The sequence below is a fragment of the Jaculus jaculus genome, chromosome 3 (assembly GCF_020740685.1).
Source record: "Jaculus jaculus isolate mJacJac1 chromosome 3, mJacJac1.mat.Y.cur, whole genome shotgun sequence".
NCBI lineage: Eukaryota > Metazoa > Chordata > Mammalia > Rodentia > Dipodidae > Jaculus > Jaculus jaculus.
This window is the reverse complement of record NC_059104.1, coordinates 154,506,683-154,517,666: the sequence shown is the minus strand read 5'-3', so window position 1 is coordinate 154,517,666 and position 10,984 is coordinate 154,506,683. Positions and strand designations below refer to the sequence as shown.

General features: G+C 40.0%; 1 protein-coding gene across 1 annotated transcript; it reads left to right on the top strand.

The window, feature by feature from the left end:
- The first annotated feature begins 1,829 nt into the window (after positions 1 to 1,829).
- LOC123459482 (olfactory receptor 14A2-like) lies at positions 1,830 to 2,753 on the top strand. Its single transcript, XM_045146115.1, has one exon. The coding sequence runs from the start codon at positions 1,830 to 1,832 to the stop codon at positions 2,751 to 2,753; it is 924 nt and encodes a 307-aa protein (XP_045002050.1).
- Positions 2,754 to 10,984: the final 8,231 nt, after the last annotated feature.

Here is a 10,984-nt window from a genome sequence, read left to right as displayed (position 1 = left end):
CTGTCTTCAGTCTTGAAGAGAGTATAGCAACCTGAAATGGAGGGAATTTCTACATTTAGGCAAACACTCCTTAAATGATAAGCATAGCCATGTGAAAGGTTGTACAGCAATCTGACTCAAAGATTAAGACAAAGGAAACAGAAGTAAACTGAAGGGACAGGTGCCAAGCTTTAATCTTGCTGCTAAGTATGCATTAGGAATCTGTTGTGCCAACTCTATAGTCAATGCATTTTGGAAATGCAGCACCTATGTATCAGTTACAGTTTTTCTAAGGATTAGTTTTGAAACATATTACAATAATAGTAATTTTGAAAAAAAAACAATAGTAATTTTGGAGCTATGTGTGGTGGCGCATGCCTTTCATCCCAGCACTCTGGAGGCAGAGGTAGGAGGGTTGCTGGTGAGTTCGAGGCCACCCTGAGGCTCAGTAGTGAATTCCAGGTCAGCCTTGGCTAGAGAAAGACCCTACCTCGAAGCCCTCCCCCAGAAAGGTAATTTTGGTCAATGTTTGCTGTTAATTTAGTCATAACCATCTAGTACTAAGGTGAGGCTGAGGATAAAGAATTAGATGAAACTATTACATTTTATTTTCATCTTTATTTTATTTTTCTACGTTTTCATCTATACATTTAATTATACTGATGTGCAACATGTGTTCATGTAAATGGAGGTAATGTATGGAATTTGTATATACCAACACTAAGTAATGATCTCCTGGGATAAATTGAATAGTTTAGGTCATTTGTTATGACTTCATGTTCAATCATTTAAAAACCAGTGTTCTACACAATTGGAATATGTTTAATATTCATAGAAGAATAATTACTTATAACCCAAAAGGTAGATAGATCCTGTTCAAACCATGAAAAGACCTTCTTAAAGTGTTTTAGTCATGACTTAGAAACAAAATTAGATTACTTGGGTTGGAGTGATGGCTCAGTAGTTAAGGCACTTGCCTGCAAAACCGAAGGACCAGGGTTTGATTCCCCAGTGCCCACTTAAAGCTGTTACACAAGGTGGTACATGCATCTAAAGTTTGCAGTGGCTCTAGAACTCCCATTCATATTCTCTCTTTTACTTTCTCTCTCAAATAACTCTCTCCCTCTCTCTCAAATAAATAAATTATTTAAAAATAAGATTAGTTTGTCTTCACATATTACATATGTTGATAATGACTTTTTTAAATTAGGTATTGGAGGGCTGAAGAGATGGCTTAGCGGTTAAGCGCTTGCCTGTGAAGCCTAAGGACCCCGGTTCGAGGCTCGGTTCCCCAGGTCCCACGTTAGCCAGATGCACAAGGGGGCACACGTGTCTGGAGTTCGTTTGCAGAGGCTGGAAGCCCTGGCACGCTCATTCTCTCTCTCTCCCTCTATCTGTCTTTCTCTCTATGTCTGTCGCTCTCAAATAAATAAATAAAAAATGAACAAAAAAAAAATTTAAAAAAAAATTAGGTATTGGATGTGTAGGTCAGTGGTAAAACAATTATGTTTAGCATGAAGAAAATCCTAAGTTAAACCTCTAACAGGAAATACAGGAGGGATAAGGAACAGATAGAGGGCAAGAAAGAGAGGCAAGGAATCAAAGTAAGACAGAAGCAGAGAAAGAATGATAGAAGAGAAGGAAGGCAAATAAAAAATGAGACATAAGAGTTAAAGAAGAAGGAGAGGAGAAAGGGTTGAAAGAGGATTTTAAATAAATGCAGAAGTATTTAAGTAGTTTCATGACAGCATTTCTACTGAATGTTTCTATACATCAGAGTACCTATAAATATTGATCTTTTTTTTTGTTTGTTTGTTCATGTTTCCTCACTGTGAAAGGCAGAATTCAAAATGTCCAATGTCACTGCAGTGAGACGATTCTTCCTCATGGGCTTCTCTGATGACCAGGACCTGCAGACTGTATGTGGTGTGCTCTTCCTGGTGATGTACCTGGCCGCTCTAATGAACAACCTTCTCATTATCACTCTCATCACTGTGGACCTGCAGCTCCAAACACCCATGTACTTCTTCCTGAAGAATTTGTCCCTGATTGATGCCTTACTTTTGTCTGTTCCAATCCCAAATTTCATATTCAGCAGCCTAAGTCACAACAATTCCATTTCCGTTCTGGGTTGTGCCTGCCAGATTCTTCTAATGACTTCCTTCTCAGGGGGAGAGGTATTTGTCCTCACTGCCATGTCCTATGACCGCTATGTAGCCATCTGCTATCCACTGCACTATGAGGCCATCATGACCAGTCATGTCTGTGTGCTAATGGCAAGTGTATCCTGGGCCATTGGGACACTCTTTGGAATTTTGTACACAGCTGGAACATTTTCCATGCCTTTCTGTGGCTCGAATGTGATCCCACAGTTTTTCTGTGATGTTCCTTCATTGCTAGGGATTTCATGTTCTGACACATTAGTGGTAGTTTATGTATGTTTTGGAATGGGTACATGTCTAGGAATTTCTTGTTTCATTTGTGTTATGATCTCTTATTTTTACATTTTCTCCACTGTCTTGAAGATTCCTACCACTAAAGGTCAGTCAAAAGCATTTTCCACCTGCTTCCCCCATCTCATTGTTTTCACCATTTTCATGATAACTGTTTGTTTTATTTATCTTAAGTCACCTTCAGATGAACCTTCGGTTATGGACAAGGTGATTTCTGTGATATATACTGTGCTTCCTCCAGCCCTCAACCCTGTGATCTACAGCCTGAGGAACACTGATATGAAATGTGCTCTCAGGAGGTGGCTGCAAAGGCTCTTGTGAACAGAATCCCTTCGTGCAGCGCTTCGACGAGTCAGTCTGTGACTTAGTGTCTCACAGGCTATATGGTGGAAACACGGAAATTACAGGGTTGCTAAGAAAGAAGGCCTGAGGTTGCCTAGGCAGCCCATAGCCAACCCCCTTCCTTCCCAAAGACAGGAGGCAGGCCAGTCCTGCCTGCTGAAGATAGGAAGGGCATAATTGCCATGTTCTCAGTTTTTTAAACTTCCTTTTGTACATCTCTCCCCATGCCTTGTGCCAACTACTGCTGCTAGCTCTCTCATATCTGCTTCTGGAAAGCTTGCTTGCTTCTTTTTACCACTGAAACTGTAAATTGAAAGTGCAGGCCTTGGCCAGCCAGAGTGTCTCAGCAGCTACTCTGGATTCAGTACTCTTTTCCACCCAATTTCATGTTAGGCCAACTTCTGGAGGTATGTGTTCTGCATCAGCTACATGGCAGTTCCTTAAATTATAACTTTGAAAACACAGGGAGTTGATTTTGACGTTTTGCTGAGGAAGTAAGCACTCAATACCATCCATCATATTTTCTAATGTGAGGTAGTTAAACTGACTGAAGAATAACACAGGCCTGGTTCCAGCCCCTCTTCTTAGTGGGTGTGGCCTGGGCATGCCCAGTGCAGTGTAGCTCTGGACTCTGGGAATGCTGGACAGAGAGGACAGTAGGTGCAGAACAGCCCAGTGAGGCCGTGGGTGCCAAGACAGTCTGGGCAGTGAAGAGATGGCTGATAGTGTCAAAAACTTTCTCTAGAACTTTGGCATCTGATTAAAGACTCCATCTGGGGCATTTGCACCATCGCAAAGCTGGATGCCTGAGTCCAGCAAAACAGAGAAGAGCAGTGCTGAAGGACAAGTAGTGTCCTGCACAGAGGACAGCCCAGAGGATGGAAAGCAGGACAGTGAGCCACCGATCGTTAGCAGAATTTTCTAGTGCTATGCTTGGAATGGTGGAGTGCTCTGGTTTTGGTCTCCTCTTGTTTGCCCTAGTGTTTATTGGGTAGCTTCAGTCAGGAATAGCCCGGATCATTGGTGATCCTTTGCTCCATGGAGCTGTCTGGTCGTGGCTAGACTTCTTCCTCACATCTGTGTCAGCGCTCTTTGGGTGCCGAGCAAAGTTGTGAATGACTTTGGGGTTCAAGACATAGCTGACTGACCTTAAGATATTAGGAGGAAGGCTCATCCGTTCCCCAGGGTTGCCGATAGTCTCTTCTACCTTCTGCTGCATGCTCTTTTCCTTGCTCAGGGGATGTCTGTGATGGTCTTTCCTATCCATCTCTGTGGTTGGCTGGTCAGTCTGCTGCATGGCACTTCTTTGAGTGTTGTTGGATCATTAAAAGAATTGAAAGGTACTAGCAGTTGTCAAAGATATGAAGGAATCAGTCTTGCTGTTTTGAATTTGGCTTTTCTCACAGTAACGCAGTCCTCTTACATTTTCACTCTCTGCCTCTTCTGTGCCCTGCCTCCTTTATTCATTATCAGCTCAGGGAAGCAACAACTCCTGGGAAAGTATAACCTTTTTTTAGCTGTGCCTCTTCTCCTTGGTGGTCTTCCTAAGCAACAGACTATTTCCCGAGACAGGCTACCTGCAGTCAGCCCAGGAGCAGCTGAACCTCTGAGAAGTTCCATTTCCATATCCATCACATGCCATATTGTAATCTGCTGCAGGCCAGAGAACCCTGCTGTCCAAAGGGATGCCAGACTCACTGCCAAGGGTCCTCTGCACATTCCCTTCTCTTTGAGGCACTGGAATCTTTGTCTCTGGTACACTGAGGCAGAACCTTCCTGACACCAGTATGTGGACTTTGACCACCACTGTGAGTCAGAAAGGACCTCAGGCTTTTCCAGCTGTTTTCTAAAGTTTGCCAGCCCTGTGTCTGGATTTACTGAACACTTTGTTTTTCCCTCTGTGTCATTACCCTCCCACTTCTCTTCCTGTCATCCAGCAGCATCAGGAGAAATGAGTTTTCTAATTCTGGCATATTTTGTGAATTTGTTGTTACTGTTTTGCTGCGAAGCACATGCATCAGATGTGGGTGGTAAGGAAGTATCTCACTGCTTCTAATGCCTCTTTGTAGCCATCACCATCTTGTCTCTTCTAACTCAGGTTTTGCTCTATCTTTCTCTACTGTAAAAAAAATAAAAAGAAAAAGAAAGAAAAAAAGGTTGAAGAGATGGAGCAAGATAGACCTCACAGCCAGATTGGCTGAGTTCTGAGGAATAATTTTTTTTTCTTTCTCTTAAAGGGGGAAAGTCTTGTTTTTCACTGATACATGTAGAATTCCCCAGGGGAGATGCCACTTCTAGACTAGTGCTGCTGAATATAGAATGCTTGGAAAACATAAACTTTTGAACTATGGAAGATGAAAACTTACTGTTGGCTACTGCTGGATCTAATTAGTTTTTCAAGGAAGACCAGTTAGGTGTTGTAAATAGGAATCGAAGGTGTAGACTTATTAAACCTATTGACCTGGGATTGGTGATGTTTCCCTGTCATTTTAAAGGTCAAAATAGAGGGTGGGAGGGCTGTCAAAAACATGTACAATTTTAAAATATGAAATATCACAATTAAATGTGAGCTAGTTTCCCATGAAAAGAGTAATGCATATTTATGACACTTACATTTGCTCTTCTCTTTCAAAACTTACCTGTTTTAGGGTTATAACATTCTTAACAGATTCAAAATTTCAGAATGCTGCCAGGGAGAGGTTCTGGCTCCTGAGTAAGTTTTCCTTTGAGCAGCCAAGCTGGAGGGGTAGTATTGGAAAGGGAGAGACTTCATCACTACTTACAGATGTTGGACTTGGAACTGTGGGTGTTTGATGTTTGTCTGCTGGCTACTAATTTTTGCATTGTTATAGTCTTTACTTGTTCCTTCTTTGTATTATGGGAATGTTTACTCTGTTCCCTTAGGTGTGGGAAGAATTTAAATTGTGTTTTGATTTTACAGGTCTCACAGATAAAGGACTGTTCTAAATTGCAAATGGAACTTTTCAACAGTGACAACATTGTTAAATGCTATGTGGACTTTTGAAACTGGACTGAGTGAATTTAGCATTGTGGGGTGATTATTCTATGGAAGCCAGGAATATAATGTGGTGGTTTGAATATAAATGTACGTCCATAAAACCTCAGGGTTTTTTGTTGCGTTTTGTTTTGTTTTATTCAAGGTGAGGTCTTCTTCTAGCTGAGGATAACCTGGAATTTACTATGTAGTCTCAGAGTGGCCTTGAACTCATGGTGACCCACCTTTCGATTAGTAGGATTAAAGGCATGTGCTACCAGGCCTGGCTCAGGACCTCAGGTATTTTTGATTAAGCTTATTTAGTACTTAGCAGGAAGAGGCCTGCTATAGTAGCTGTGTCACTGGGGCTGTATCTTGAGTCCAAGTGTACCAGGCTTGTCAAGAACCTGCTTGAGTGCTGGCTGTTTGTTTTGTCTCTTTGCTATGAGTGAATGAAGTGAGCCAAATTCTTATGCCACGATGAAACCGCCCTGCGAATTTGTAAGCCCGAAATAAAGCCCTTCCTTCCTTTCCATTAGCTGTGTCTGATTGGGTTTTTGTCTCAGCAATGAGATGATAGCTACAATATACTTGGAGTGAGCCTGTGATTTCATATGTTATACATGGCAAGATTTCATTGGCTGGGGACTGACTACATTATGAGTAATATCCTGTAATTCTCCTTTTAAATAAATCATAGTTTCATAAATTTGTATGCTTATGTATCATCTTAAATTAAAATATTGTTTTTATTTAGAGTGTATAAAAATACCTGTAACTACCACTAACCCAAAGATGAAAAATGTCATCAGGTAATATGCAAAGCTTAGGACAGAGATTTAGTCACCCCACTGTCATAGCAATATATTTTGAAATTCCTGGATCTAAGACGTTTTGTGTTTAATTGCTATTAAATTTCATGATAATGGAAAAAGAGGGTGATACTTGGGAAACTTAAATCTGTACTCCTGAGGTATTAACTCATATTTGACTCCAGAAAAAATTCTCATTCCCTGTGAGGAATACTATTTTGGGGCTGGAGAGATGGTGTAGCAGTTGAAGCACTTGCTTGCGAAGCCAAAGGACCCCAGTTCAATTCCCCAGGATCCATGTAAGTCAGAGGCACAAGGTGGCACATGCATCTGGAGTTCTTTTGCAGTAGCTGGGGGCCCTGCCCATTCATTCTCTCCCTCTCTCTCTCTCTCTCTCTCTCTCTCTCTCTCTTTCTCTCTCTCTCTTCTGTCTGCCTCTCTCTCAAATAAATAAATATTTTAAAAAATGCTGCTTTGAGTGAGTTTTATCACAGGTCCCTCTGATACCTGATTGTCTTTAAGGTGTCTTAACTTATATTCATATAGAAAGCTCGGCTCAAAATTATTTGGAAAATCCCCTATACTGATTCCATCTTAATTTATTCTTTACAACAAAAGAGAGAAAGAGAGAGAGGAAGGAGAGAATTGGCATGCCAGGGCCTTAGCCACTGCAATTGAATTTGGACACTGTGCCACCTAGTGGGCATGTGTGACCTTGTGCTTGCCTTGCCTTTTCTGTCTCTGTCTATGCCTAATGTGGGTCCTTAGGCTTCCCAGGCAGTTGCCTTAGCTGCTAAACCATCTTTCCAGCCCTCAATCTTAACTTTTATGGGTGTGTCAGTGTGTTGGTTTGAATAGATGGCCCCCAATATAGTCAGTTGTTTATTTGTTTGTAGATTGCATCTGCAGTCATCTAGCTGGAGGCAATGTCCCTGGGTGGCTCTTAAGGTGTGGTGGTGGGTTTCAGATTTCAATCTAAAGATATGCAAAGTGTGCCTAGCTGGAGTTCCTGAAGTGTGCTTTGTGGCTCTTGACCTTTTGGCTTGTACTTCTCTCTGTTTGGGCCTGTGAAGGCAGGCCACCTTCTTCTGCCATTATGGAACTTCCCCGTATCTGTAAGCTTCAGTAAATATCCCTTCCTCCATAACTGTGCCTGGTCTGGAAGCTCATCTCAGAGAACCTGAAGCTGTCTGTTACAGTCAGTAAAATATTAATAGTAATCATTTTTCATTTTCAAAATTTAAAATGCAATTAATAATATTTTTATTTGCAAGCAGTTAACACTGTTATTCATGAATATTATTAAATGTCAGTTAATGCTCTGATGATTAGGAACCAAATAAAAGTGGTATGCTTTCCAAAAGCCATTGACAAAGGTCTAAAGACCATATTGTCTAGTTTCTAATCACAGGAATACCCACTCTCCTCTAATATCAGGCCCTGTATTAGCTACTTTGTGCTTCTGTAACCAAAATACTTTTGCCAAAATAAATTAATGGAGAAATGGCTAATTGGATTCATGGTTTCAAGGAAACTCTGGTCAGTCTAGGTGGGAAGACAACAGTGAAAACATCTCCAGCCCTGGCAAAGGGCGTCTGTGGTTGCGGGTTCTCAGTTGCTATGGGGAGACCTTGAGTCCTCTGGCGTTGACTCCACCACATTCTCTGTTCTTTCACCAAGCAGAAGAATTTGTGGGGCACTATAGTAGCACCTGCATTTAAGAATTTAATTAGAATAAGCAATACATTCTAAACCAAGAGCCTGTCAACTGAACGACGATGTTCCTGAGCTTAGCAAGCATAAGCTACCATTGCTGATCTCCTTGTTACCTGCATGAGTCACATGTGTTTTATTTTATTTTATTCATGTTCATCTTCCCTTATCCTCTCTGGAAGCCCTCTAACAACACTCAAACTCTCGTTGTTCCCTTATTTCTTTCACATTTTACTTTGATAATCCTTCAAGAATCTTTGATAAGTTCTATTCCATTTAATTTTCTACTCACAAAGACCATACAAAAGTCAATTGAAATATAATGCCTCAAACCCCACTGGAAAAAGTAGACAGGTTGATATTGTGTGCCTGTCAAGATTCTGCTTTTGTCCTGTGCTGACCTATGCACACTGTTGTAAGGAAGTAGATGACAAACCCAATTAAAGAAACATTTCCTAAAATAACTATTATATGCTCTTCCAAAGTGCCAAAACATGAATAAATAATCCAGACTGAAGAATGATTTCAGATCATGGAAAACAAAAGAAACAAGGCAAGTAACACCAAACCTGACCCCAGACGCCATTCTGTTCTGCAAGGTAGGAAAGCACCACATGAATTACATTTAAAAGTAAAATGAAGGCTGGAAGGCTGGAGAGATGGCTTAACAGTTAAGCTTGCACGTGATGCCTAAGAACACACATTTGAAAGATCCCACATATAGCCAGACAAAAGTTATGCATATGTGCAATGCCATACATGCACACAAAGGGGCTATAGGTGTCTGGAGTTTTTTCACTGTGGCTGAAAGGCCCTGGTACAACTGTTCAACCTCTGTCTCTATCTCAAATATTTTTAATGAGGGCTGGAGAGATAACTTAGCTGTTTAAGCACTTACTTGCCTGTGAAGCTTAAGGAACCAGGTATGATTTTCTAGTACCCACATAAGCCAGAAGCACAAAGTAGCATATGTATCTGGAGATCATTTGCAGTGCCTAGAAGCCCTAGCATGCCCATTTTCTCTCCCTCTCTCTCTCATAAGTTAATTAATTATTTTATGATTAATAATCTTATTAATAAATAAGAGTAAAATTAACAATGAAAGGAATGTGAAAAATAGTTATGGTCCTTAAATATTCAATTTTACTATAGCTGAAGTCCAAAAAGTGTCAAACTATTTAAATATGGGAAGTCTAAGTAAATGTTCATTAGTTTTTTCACAATATCATTTAAATTTGAAATTATTCAAAATTAAAGTATTTTAGAGTTAACCATGATTTTAAAAAACATGCATGCTATGCTATTTATTAATTGCCAAGTATACTTGGTCAGTCTGACATTGCTAACATACTCATAACTTATGCAGATAGGAACTAATTTAGTTTTATGACTTTGTTTGCTCTAAATGAAAAGTAAATCACCTCTAAAAGAAACATTCTTTATTTTTATTGTTTATTTGCACATATGGGTGTGGATGTGGGTGAATCATGGTCCAGGGTCTTTTGTAACTACAAACAGAATACAATACACCTATGATGTTTCTTGCATCTGGCTGTACATGTGTGACTAGGAAAATCAACCTGGGCTGGCAGGCTTTGCAAGCAAGCACCTTTCACTACTGAGTTATCTCCCTATGTCTCCTCACAGTAGTTTTCTTATCTTGAAATTTACTAATTTACTTCTCCATGTAGAAAACTTTTATTTGGTTCCTAGTCATCAAAACATTAACTGACATTTGATAATATTCATGAATAACAATGTTAACAAGAATGGAAAAGACACTTGATAATAAAATGTAGTTTTCTATGCTCCTTAATCATACCACTAACAATTTGTGTAAAAGAGACCAAGATTTATTAGTTTTTCTCAATCAAATCATTACAGCTAAAATTATCTTTGAAGAACCTAGCCAAAATTTTTTTCAATTATTTTCTTTTTTTTTTTTTTTTTTTTTTGGTTTTTCAAGGTAGGGTCTCACTCTAGTCCAGGCTGACCTGGAATAAACTCTGTAGTCTCAGGATGGCCTTGAACTCATGGATATTCTCCTACCTCTGCCTCCCAAGTGCTGGGATTAAAGGCGTGTGCCACCACGCCTGGCTTTTTTCAATAATTTTTATTTTATTTACTTATTTGAGAAAGAGAGAGAGAGAGAGAGAGAGAGAATGGGTGTGTCAGCTCCACCACCACTGCAAACAAACTCCAAATGCATAATTCATGTGCTACCTTGTGCACTGGCTTTATGTGGGTACTGGGGAATTGAATCAAGGTCCTTTGGCTATGCAGACAAGTGCTATAACTGTTAAGCCATCTCTCCAGCCCCTAGCTAAAAGTTTTAAGTGACACTATTTAAATCTCACAGCAGCTGTCTTTTCCTACATAATATTGGGCCCATCTGCACAGTGTCAAGGATGATGAAAAAAGTCAAAAGAATGACATTTTAGCAGAAGAGAAAGGATTATCTGAAAAGGAGAGGAGGTTGAGTGAAATTGGAGGAGGAAGACAAAAGAATGTAGTGGAAAGGGGATTTTAATGAAAGCACATTATATAGATATAAAAAATTATCAATAAAAAGTTATAAAAGTCAAATAGGTGCCAAAAAAGCAAACACATTGTTGATGTTACTTTTTTGTTGCTGGGGCAGACACCTGACGAAGCACCTTATAGGAGGAAAGGGTTTATTTCAAGCCTAC